The sequence below is a fragment of the Myotis davidii genome, unplaced genomic scaffold (assembly GCF_000327345.1).
Source record: "Myotis davidii unplaced genomic scaffold, ASM32734v1 scaffold59, whole genome shotgun sequence".
Lineage (NCBI taxonomy): Eukaryota > Metazoa > Chordata > Mammalia > Chiroptera > Vespertilionidae > Myotis > Myotis davidii.
The window spans coordinates 5,847,263-5,858,959 of record NW_006293001.1 but is presented as its reverse complement, the minus strand read 5'-3'; the positions used below and the strand labels follow the sequence as shown (position 1 = coordinate 5,858,959).

Sequence of the window (11,697 nt, the reverse complement as noted above, 5' to 3'; positions counted from 1 at the left end):
ATTTGAAGATCAAACACGAAAAACTGTAACTTTGTAGACATACCCTATATGCTACTGATCAAGCAAAACCTCAGTCAGATTACCAAGGGGCTTATTACGCAAAAGGAATATCCCTGCCTTCCTTACTTTATCTCCATAAAGGATAAACCCAAAGATCCGTTAACGTTAATAGTAATGGTTATAAATTTGGCCCATTGAGGGTAGAGAAGGGGCAGGAACCAACAGCACAGCAGAGAGCTGCAAGTAAACACATTTTCCCCAAGTCAAGTTTTAGTAGAAACTTTTCCATTGGAGGACTTTAGATCAAACATTTCCAAGTTCAGTGAAGTAAGATGGTATTTTGAAGGAACTGAGATCTACGATCTATTGATGTCCATATTTCTAAACATACACGTCTAAAAGACAGAAAAAATAAGTAGCAATGCAGTCACTGAATAGCAAGGCATGTCCACATTTCAAAGAGGCAGAAACTGTGAAATGAGATAACAATAGGTCCAAAATATGAAACAGATTTAGCATAGTCATAGTGTATTGAAAAAAAGAAGGGAAAACACGCTATTGAGTTACCTAAATTAATTTACAGGAAAACAGGATCTTAGAAGTCCTCCGACGAGCCATGTATTGATAATCTAAAGGTGGGGAGTACTTGTTTAATTTCTAACTGTCCCCTTTAACAAGAGAACGTGAGGTAATTAGAAAGTATTCAATGCTTTCTGGACTGTTCTGTTAAATGTCCCAGGCAAGATAAATCAAAACGCTGCAGAAAAGTAAGGCCTAGTTGAGTATTTGGGTAGAGGCCCCCGCTTCGATCAGCTAGTCACTAAATGGAAATCTCATTATACACTCATTCTGTAGAGATGGATTGGTCTCGCTGTAGAAAAGGCTGGTTGCTGAGGGTGTGTCTCTTCCATGTTCCTCAGCCTCTTCTGCGTTTACAGGGTTATTTAGGTCTTCAGAGCAGCGAAGGAAAACAGGTCATTTTTCCTTCACAGAGTACCATTGGATGATTCCTCTATATTAAGTATATGAACCTTATCAGAGTTACAGATTTAAAAAAAAAATTGTTTTAAAATTTGTCATCTCAAAGAGTTCTCAGTCCCCACCCCTCACAAGTTACCATGAAGGGGCACTAAAGTGCATTTTGATGTAGGGGAGCAGAGTTTAAAAGTGCTGTCCAAGGTAAGAACCAAGATGATGCTGTTTAAAAAAGAAAGGCAATTCCTTCTACCTCCATCTCTGGAGTCAACTGAGGGAGGGCAATGAACTAGACCCTCCCCAAAGGATTGTCCTAACTCTTAACTGGAGAGAAAACTGTGTAAGGACCTGCACATATAGACTCATTTATTTGTCCAAAATAGCAAAAATAGGCCTATTTCACCCTTAAGAAAGTATTTGCAAATTTGATCAGTTATGATCGTAAAAACGTGAATGGATTCCAGATGCAATCCATGTGGGCATGCTCGGTGGTACTAACTATGCATCTTCAGCTTAAAAGAACATGCGGCTGCTCATTTTCATCAAAACATGACTTCGAACTACCATAAATAAAATACACATGGGACAATTAAATCTTTTTCTTACAATAATTATGTTTACATTAAAAAGTCACCATCATCTTCAGATAATATTGAAAAGTAGGACTCTAAATCTTACTCTCTCCCAGTCTTAGTTAACAATTTTGCACAGGCCCGATAATCCAAAACTTGGAGCTCTGGTCTACACAACTTGGCAGGTTTCACACAGTTTGACAGGTAGGCAATTGTGAACTATGCTTTTTTAAAATTAGCATTTTCTATCAAAACAGTCTGAAATCGTTTAAAATCCTCACAGAGACTGTATTTGTGCAATGCCACAGACACACAGCTAGAAAGGGGAAAACCAAGTACAGTCTGGAAGATTCATCACAGTCCAAGTTTTCTTGGTCCTCAGTTTAAACAACCACGAGCCCAGGAAATCCAATTAAATACAGTGCTTTAAACAGAAGACTTGGTCCTAGAATAACTTAGGTGACTAGACAGGGACGGTCTCCACCACGGGTGATTTGATGCACTCTTCGTGCAGTCTGCTCTTTTCTGCCAGGCTCAAAGGATTTTCAGCAGAATGCTCTGAAATGTGGCTGCCATTCAATGTAGAGACAAACCCCTCCTGGGAGGGGCCTTTCAAGTATGAGTGAAATTCCATTTGAGGGTGACTGGACCTGTGTTCGGGATATAAGCTATTGCAGGCCACGCCGCCGTCGTTTTCCGAGGACGAGCAGCAAACGATGACGGAGGGGTTGGCCACTGGGTAGTGGGAGGTGCCGTAGGCCTCCTCTGCGTGTCGGGCGTAGTCAACGAACTGCTCTGGGGTCATGGTGTAAGGCACCAGCGAGAGGGTACCATTTTTGACAGTATCTCTTTCAGCGTAGTTCTCAGAGATCTGGTCAGGAGTTCCTGGAATGTGGCTATCTATTTGGTAATACAGAGTTGAAGAGTTGGCATAAAAAGAAGCATTTTTCGCGTGGCTTTCGTGCACGGCGGTGCCATCAGAATAACACAGGACGGAAGGGAGAGGGACAACTTCAGCATGGGCACCCAAACCTTCCATGAAACTGTCTCCTTTCTCCTCCTCCTCCTCCTCTTCCTCCTCCTCTTCCTCTTCCTCCTCCTCATCGGACTCACTGGGTGCCAAGCTCTGTGTGCTGGAATCGGTGACCCCGCTGCAGAAGCTGCTCCCATCCTCCTCCTCCTCCTCCTCCTCTTCCTCCTCCTCTCCTTGGCAATCTAATTCCTCAGCGGACTGCAAGTGCAGTACTGCAGCCTGGGGGTCAGTTTCAATCTCAAAATTGTCTGTGATAGAATATTCTACGGAGTGAGCGACAGGGCCCATGGAACTACTGTGAGCACTTATCTCACCATGGCAGCCGTTCAGCGTGGGGATCTGCTGCTCTCGGTTTTTCTCCAGTTCGAGTTTCATGATTGTGTGCAAAAAGTGAGTCCGGACACGGATAGGATTAAATTCAATTCTACCTGCTGTGTTACTACATCCTTCTTTAGTGCAGCCACATGGGAAAGACATTCGATCCACCTTGGAAGGAAGGACACAGATTAGCCCCATGGAACTCTTACAAACCAAATACAAGTCCAGTACCTTCCAGCAACCCCTCTGAATCTGCGATTACTTAATTCCACTTTGGCTAGACCAAATGACAATCAAATTGCAAACAGAAATGAAAAGGGAAATGGAGGCTTAAAACTTAAGAGTCAACCCAGTTTTAAAACCTACATTTAAAATAAAAGTGAGTTACAGTATTATACTAAAAATATACTGCATATTTTGAGTTTGCTGACCCCTCCTTGTGCTTTCTCTACTTCTTCCTCCATTCTTCCTTTTTTCCTTCTCTTCATCCCATTCATTTTGCCCCCTTTTTAAAAATGTTTCTGCCCTTTCCCCAAGATGCCTTTCCTTGCATGCCAGCTCATGCGTCCAATTTTAAACAAACTTGCCACCCTCATCTCCACCTGCTATTTTTTAATCTAAATTTTATGACATTCCCCATATTAGTCATCTATTTTTTTCTTGGCTTTTATAAGATGAACTTCTCTGTCCAAGGCGTCCAGATTGACACCACTCAGTATATTGTGTAGCCTGAAGATTTGTTCCCATTGGTTTGCCTCTGTGCTCGCTGCATGTATGCTGACTGCAGGGCTGCGATGGATATGCACATACATGACTTTGACTGGTGGACCCCTGTGCTTAGGTCCTGGCTCCCTCCTTCCCCCTCCACTCCAGTAGACTACAAGTTCCTCAAGTAAAGGGGATGCTCATTTCATCAATATCTTAAAATCATTCAAGTGATTGGATCCTGTGGATAGAGTAGTGGGTTTCGGCAAGTGTTGTTGGACTGAATGCTTAAATAAGTGATATGTGGAATTCTGGGCAATCCAAGGGTACTCCTAAGATATTTGCTAATTGTCCCAGATTCCTCCAATTAGCCTATATGCAGACCAGAGCACAGGCCACCAGAAAGTACTTGCCCTGTTAGCACCTTATCCAAATGTGGGGAATTTCCTATGCAACAGAGGAGAAGGCAGACTCTCATGCAGTCATATGGGCCCAATAAAAATTAGTAGCAGATGTCAGGACCAGAATCGACAGCTGGTTTCTTACTCATTAATCCCTTTTCTGTGAATCTACCTCAAACAACTATTCAGCTGATGAGAACTATTCTCTCCTTCTGCCTGTCTGAGGAGCTCTCCTTATTAAAAAAAGCCAAGTTTCTGCCTAAAATAATGACACCTAACTAATCATGGAGCACTCGTGCTGTTATAGATGAATGGGGACCTGAGAATCATCTAATCCAGGGGTTGGCAAACTTTTTTTGGTAAAGGATCAGAGAGGAAATACTTGAGGCTTTGTGGGTCATAGGTCTCTGTGGCAACGAGTTGGCTCTGCTGTGGAAGGGTGAAAGCTGTCACAGACAGCACACACACTGTGTGTCCACAAAACTTTATTTACAAAAAAAAACCAAAACAGGCGACAGTCCAGATTGGGCCTGTGAGTTATAGAGTTTGCCAACACCTGATCAAGTTCAGCCCTTTCACTTTAGAGGTGGGGAGACTGAGCCCAGAAAGTTGACCTGACCTGCCAATTTCACGTAGCTGGCAACAAGCAGAGCCAGGAGTAGGACTCAGTTTTCTCCGCGTCAGTCTAGTGATTTTTCCACTCGTCTATACCACCTCTCCCTAATCATCATTTTAAACCCCTGGATGGATCCAAAAATAGACACTCATATATTAGGGAAGTAATGATCTGCCTGAATGCTTGTAAAAAGCCAAGGTAAACTAGTCTAATCAACGGACCCAAGAGCAAATAATGTCAGTTAACTCAGCTACAGCTTGGGTTGCCGTTCATAAAGGCAATAAAGATGTGCAGCATTGCGCCACTGGGGTCATATCTGAGATGTATGAGCATGCTATGTGTGCCCATACATGTCCTTGGATGGGGATTTCTTCTTTTCTTGGATCAGGTGTCTTGCCTCACCCAACGTTTTCTTCCACCCGTGGGAAACTTCATTACATGGAACACGACGCCCTCTTTAGGGGGTGGTGTGTTACCCTGTCTTTGGGTTCCCCGAGATGCAAATCCTTACCTGACACTTAATGCCTGCCAGGCTGCAGGTGCACGTTTCCGGGTCACAGAACACGCGGCAGTCACAGCCGCAGTCCTCGCGCGACAGGCGGATGGCTCGCAGCTCGTGCTTTTCTTCCACGTCGATCTTTTTCACTCCGGACGCCCGCAGCAGTGCTCGTCGCTTTTTTGTTGGCAGGGGTTGTAGGAAGAAGTATTCGTCTACCTCTGTGTTGTCTAAGTCAATATCATCATCAGAAATGTCATCCACGGTCAGAGTGCTGGCTTCTTCAGACTCCACGGTGCCGTTCTTCGTCATCTAGAAACACAACGCAGCAAATAAGGGACCGCGAGGGCAGAGGCTACAATCCTAACTTCCACAGTTCAGAACAATGAAACTACTACATTCCATCAGGTCCCCATAATCAATAAGTGTTTGTGGGTCCAATCACTTCCATTTATTTTCCTCTTTAGAGAAGTCACAGGGAGGAAAATGAAGGCATCAAAATGACAGGCTTTTAAATGCACAGAGGACTGTTAATTGGGTCTCTTAACCTCCTAATGTGAGAGCTAGAGTTGTTAGAGCTTTTAGCCAGGGCGATGTGAAAAGGACCAAAGGTTACAGATGCCCATCAATGAAAGCTATCTTTAGACGTGGTTCATGATGGGTGGCTCTGGTGTTGGAATAAATTCACCCTTGTTCAGAGATGGTAACACCTTCGTGGGAGCCACTGCCACCTAAGTCAGCAAACACGCTGTCCTTGAAATGACCACCCTGTCTTTGGGAGTCCAGCAAAAGCACGTACTAGGAAATAAAGACGTGCAGCATTGCGCTATTGGGATTAGGAACGCGGTTACCTACAGAGCATTCCAACAGCGAGCCCTTGATATGAAGCCATCAGTCGGGTTGCTGTGACCGCAGTAAGACAAGTTGCAGAGGGCAGTGCTGGCAGGAGCTGGCCAGTGGGCACTGAGACAATAACCTCGCCCTCAAAGGAGGTCCCACGAACCTGTGCCCAAAGCAAGCGCTTCCTCATTATAGCTCCTGTGGACAACTGTCTCCTCTCCCCATAACTGTTCTGCTGCTATTTATGTTTCTTCTTTAATTAATTCCATCCATCAGTAAACCCTGCACCAGTATTTCACTTCTGACTGTCCTAACACCACATATTGTTTCCTTCTTAAAAAAGCATTTAGAAAGAGACGTTTTCTCTGATTATGAGCAAAAACGTATTCTGAGGGGTAGGACAGGAATACATGCCAAAGCTCTGTAAGGGATTATTCAAAAAAAGTTGTTTTTTTAAAAAATATACTTTATTGATTTTTTACAGAGAGGAAGGGAGAGGGATAGAGAGTCAGAAACATCAATGAAAGAGAAACATCAATTCAGCTGCCTCCTGCACACTCCCCACTGGGTATGTGCCCACAACCAAGGTACATGCCCTTGACTGGAATCGAACCCGGGACCCTCAGTCCGCAGGCTGACACTCTATCCACTGAGCCAAACCGGTCAGGGCAAAAAAAAAAAGTTTTAAATATGGAAGCTTTTTTGATCCTTTAATTTTAAAACTTATTCATAAATGTCACTAATTGTAATCATTACCATGCTATTTGATCTTAACAATGGCTCAGTCATGACACAGTTAAAATGCTCTGGTGACCTCAAACATCAACCTCTCAACTTCATAGAAAAGGTCCGGCATTTAGATTAGAATTACTGACCCCAAATCCCAAACTGGATTACTCTGAATGTACTGAAAAATGAATAGAAGACTGGTCTTTGCCCTCAAGTAGAGGAAACAATACAGTAGCAAGTGTATATTAAAATGTATTTCAAAGGGTCCCTGAAATGCATTAAAAAAACTACTACATTGTACTTTTTGAATATTTTAGAACTTAAATCGATTTTCTTGCAAAGGTGTGCATTCCCCTTCATTGGGTTTTGTTTCTTGGCATGATCTGCAATTTTTTCCTTCCTTGGCATTTCTTTGTAAAGGTATTGGTTCAGCCGTTTTCATGTTTCTGGATGTCCACTATTAGGATGTTATTTTGAGTGGTTTCTGTTACCATTTGTGTTAATTCTTATTTGCAAACAGAAGCATCTTTCTATCTGTAAAGATCTGATTTGCTAAGGAATTCAACTGTGTAATTGCCTAACATCTACTCAATTCTCTGTGATAGGAAAAGCTGCGTTACCACACAGGAAGAGTTACCTTTCTCATCTTATCACCTCCATGGCACTTAGATTTGTTTCCATTGATTCTTGGCTTGCCTAAGTGAACCTCATCAAACTTCTGACTCCATGGCACATGAATACCAGAAAGCACATATTCTGGAAGCACATATTCTTTTTTTTCAAAATGCTTGTTTTTTTCAATTTTAAAAATTTTGTATTATTGTTTAAAGTATTACAAATAGTAGTACACATGTCCGCCCAAGCCTGGCGCACTGATCTGGCCCCCGCAGGTGACGCTGATGCAGATGCCCATGGTGGTCCTCCAGCATCCTCAAAAGTGCGAAGAGCGTATTCTTAAAGGTATTGCATTTGCCTGGGGCTGAAGGCCAGTCTCCCAGTCTCCATCACTTTGGTTAGGCACATTTTCTCTGCACTTGTCAAAATAGGTTGTGCATATGACATGGCAAGTATTTGGAATATTAAAGTTTTCCATTTAGTGTTGGAGCAGGCCTCCGTTTGGGGATGTATTCCGGGGAGGCAAAGCAGGAAGTATGCCCTTGAGTAATCTCTGTAGTGTCTAACAGAGACGTTCGGTAGGGATAAGTGGACTTAAGAAAATACCAAGGTGTTAGAGAAACCTGAGAAAAGTGTATAACCCTGGGAAGACATTGGAAATGGTAGCAGAGGGGAGATAGGCCTAATCTCAGAAAGGAGAGGAAGAACAATCAAGGTTGAAAAAACATTGAGAAACAGAGGCCAGTCAAAGCTGTGAAAGCTAAATTAAATTTCCTAGAACAAGGCAGTAGAATCCAGTAAGATATAACCCAGAGGCAACTGGAAATGCCAAGGCTCTTTGAAATGTTCAAATGGCTGCCTACTGCATTTTACAGGTACATGTGAAACGGGAATAAAGGCTAATGCAATTGTGCAACAGTGTGGTGCTGATGATGAAATCTAAGCACCTAATTTGGAAAAGAGTATAGTATCAAGATGACTGCATTGATTACTGTGAAGAGTATGACATGTTTGAATGGGCTTGACAGAGAAAAAGAACTGTGCTCTGTAATTTAGAAATCTAAAGGTAGTTATTTCTTCTGGGACCATGCATTTTATTCAATCAGCTTTCTCTATTAATTGTTTTTAGACAATGTTTGGAACATCAACAACAAAAAGGACACACTTAAACCCTTAAAATAAAATTGTGTTTTTTTCTACAAATCTAATTATACATATTCTTACTCAATATATCTATGTCATAATTTGATTGAGATGAATTACTAAATTAGAAGAAATTTTATCATGAAAAACGAATCCCTATTCTTAATTTGTCCTCAACATATTTATTATAAGGAAGCACTAAGAAGTGTGGATGTTTCTTTTCACTACTTCTCCACTATGAAGGCCCCATTGGAAGAGGTGCTATGGAATACACTGGGTTGGAGGCACAGAGGAAAGAGAAAATCTCTCTTTACTGCTTTGGGGCTGTTGGTTCTCCAATAAGTAGGAGGGAAACTGCCCGGTTCCAAGTCAAGTGGGTTTCCTGTGGTGTTTATCTGGTCTCCGTAGTGAGAGCTTTGGAAAGTGTTTGTCTAGTCAGATGCTGCCTTCTCTCTGCTTTACTCAACAGGCGGTTCACTGCCTCTCACAGAGGACCACCTCCAGGCAAAACCAAAGTGGCAAAGTTTGTTTGCAGCAATCCTGGCTTTCTTCTTTGGACCCCTTTCTGTGCCGTAAACCTTCCTGCTGCCTCAATGAAAATAATAAAATCACTTTAGCTACATTTGTTTTGCTACTTACCTCGGAGGGATTTTTATTTGAAAACAAATGTTGCTAATATTAAAGGTAAAATTTCAAGTATCAGAGAGAAATTTTTGGACAGTTAAGGTTTTTTTTTCCAGTTAAAGTTTTTGGTTAGCTAATTTTAGATTTGAATAGGTAAACCTTATCCCAATGGAGTCAGTGATATGTCAAAAACCATAAACGTTAATATGCGAGGAATCACAATGAAAATATACAAGCTTTCCTCCATTAATTCTCCTCAGTTGTTTTCGTGTGTTTTTGTTTGTTTGTTTTTAGCAAACTGGTCCACATTGCTGTGATCTTTTATTAGGTTCATGTGATCATGTGATGTGTGTTTCTGAGTTTCTGAACACTTTCAGTGTAGTGAGGCTAAAATCAGGTCATCTTAGAATCCCATTATCGTTTTTGCTCGGAATTCATTTGGAAGAAGCTATGCTATCCAAATGATTTTTGTTTGCATCTTCACCAAAAGAAAAGGCTGCATGTTTTCACCTCTCTGCTTATCAATGACAAGCCGAGACATGCCACCTACTCAGATGATTGCCTCTCCAACTTCCAACACAAAGCACAATGAATAAAGTGAATCAATAATAGAATGCTCTTTTTGTTTCTTTTCTTCTTCAGCTTGTTAAAAGAAAGCATAGAAGTAGCTGAATACAAATGACAAGGTCAGAATATATCACTGCCTGATGTGGAGGAAGGTTCCTGTAGTTGTGTGGCTCCCCCTGATATCCATCACATGCACAGTCTGCTTCAAAGTTCACAATAAATCTTCTGGTTTTCAGATAGAATTATAGTTCCCCAGCTGTTAAAAACCACTGCACACAGTACTAAACCTCAGAGAGAGACGGCTCCCTATAGGTACACAGATTGTCTTTCCCAAGGTCTATAGGGGATAATCAATTAATTTTAGAAGAGGAAGTACCAAGATCATATGACCAGTTTCCTGCCGAGTGAGCCAGCTATATCACATATTGGTGCTGCTTCTTCTTTAGTTGTACACATGGTCTCATAATTTACTATTCCACTGGGTCTTTGTTAATATTAATGTAAGTAATGTTTATAAAATGTCTGACAAATAAAAATCACTGAATGAATGGCAACCATTACTACTGAGTTTGAAGAGTGACTTCACTCTTTTGAGTAGGATGTAGAGTCGGTTTGTAGTGGGTTAGAAAGGCAGAGGGTAGATTTCACCAGCAAATCTGCAAATTATTATTAAGTTAAACAACACACAAAGCAGTCACGAACAACAACAACAATAATAATGGATTGCTACCAAAAAATCTTAAGGGACATTTAATGAAAGATGGCAAAAGCACCTCCAGAGGAAATATGAAACATGCTCTATGCTGACTGTGTCCAGCTTAATTTAAGTACCTGCCTTCTTGTGCAGTTGGTAGCAAAGCACATATATAAATAGCAAAAGGCATAGAAACAAGGGATTTGGAAACACACATCATATCTCTGCCAACTTTATACTAGAAACTAAAAACTAAAGATACATGTAATAATGGTATGCTTATGGTGCTTCAGCTATTTCATGAGTAACCCTTTATGTTAAGTACTCTGGATTACCTGGATTTTTTTTTGTCATTAGATACTGATGGGAGAGCATTTTATATATATTGGCAGGCTGATGAATCATTGCAGATATAAAAAGAGCCTCTGGTTGATGAAAGAAGTTTTCTGAGCTGTGTTTCTCTCCAGTTAATCTCTAATGTGGCAGAACAATGGGTATCTCCACCTGGACACCTCCCTGACATGTCTTAAAGAACTCAAAAGCCTCTGAAAATTAGTATGTCCAAAAAATATCTCATTATCCCCGCCTCCCTCACACACACCCAGCCCCAATCTGTACTTCTTCCTGGATTCCTTGTCATATCCTTGTCATAGAGGAAGATACTATCAGCCACAACTTACTCACTTTTGTAAGCCAGAAATTCAGGAGTCGTTCTTTTCCTTCCAAATCCACCCATTATCAAGGACTGTTGATTTTACTCGCTAAATTTCTCCCTCTGTCTATCTCTTTTCATCTTCCTTACAATCAATCTAATCTAGCTCACCCTCACCTTTCTCCTGGATTGTTGCAATAGCCTCTTACGTGGTCTAACTCCACATACCACCCCCCAACCCCCCAACATGGCTGCCCCACCCCCTACCCCCAAAATATTCTCACATCAGAGCATGACCAGATCACATTACCCCACCAACCCAAACCCATGCTGGGAGCTGCTGGATGACTTCTGATGGCCTTAGGATGAAGAGAGAAAGGAAAAAGCTCTAACAGGGTCTACAAGGTCCTGTCCCAACTCCTTCATGTCATTCCACTCTTCCTGTCCCTGCTGCAGCCACACCTGTCTCTGTGTGCTCACCCAGCTTCTTCCTGCCACAGGGCAGCTCCGGGCCTTCCTGCTGCCTGAGCCAATGTTGCCACCCCTTTCGTCTAGTTATCTGCTTAGATTTCAGTTCAGTTGTCATTCCCTTGAAGAAACCTTCTGTGACCCTCAGATCACAATTCTCTTATGTACTTTTACAGCACCTTGCAACTCTCCTTCATAGCACTTAATACAGCAGTGACTCTATTTTGTCTACATGATTAATATTTTCCT

General features: G+C 41.8%; 1 protein-coding gene across 3 annotated transcripts in view; it reads right to left on the bottom strand.

Moving 5' to 3' along the window:
- Positions 1-6: 6 nt before the first annotated feature.
- Positions 7-11,697, bottom strand: part of CSRNP3 (cysteine-serine-rich nuclear protein 3) — a 173,412-nt gene continuing 161,721 nt past the window's right edge. For 2 of the 3 annotated variants that reach the window (XM_006766499.1, XM_006766502.2), the window contains 2 exons: positions 5,132-5,428; positions 7-3,066 (listed from right to left, as the gene is read on the bottom strand). In XM_006766499.1, the coding sequence (XP_006766562.1) occupies positions 2,011-3,066; positions 5,132-5,428 (1,353 nt within the window). In that variant the 3' untranslated portion in view covers positions 7-2,010. The remainder of the gene's footprint in view (positions 3,067-5,131; positions 5,429-11,697) is intronic. The other variant, XM_006766501.2, reaches the window with a different exon arrangement.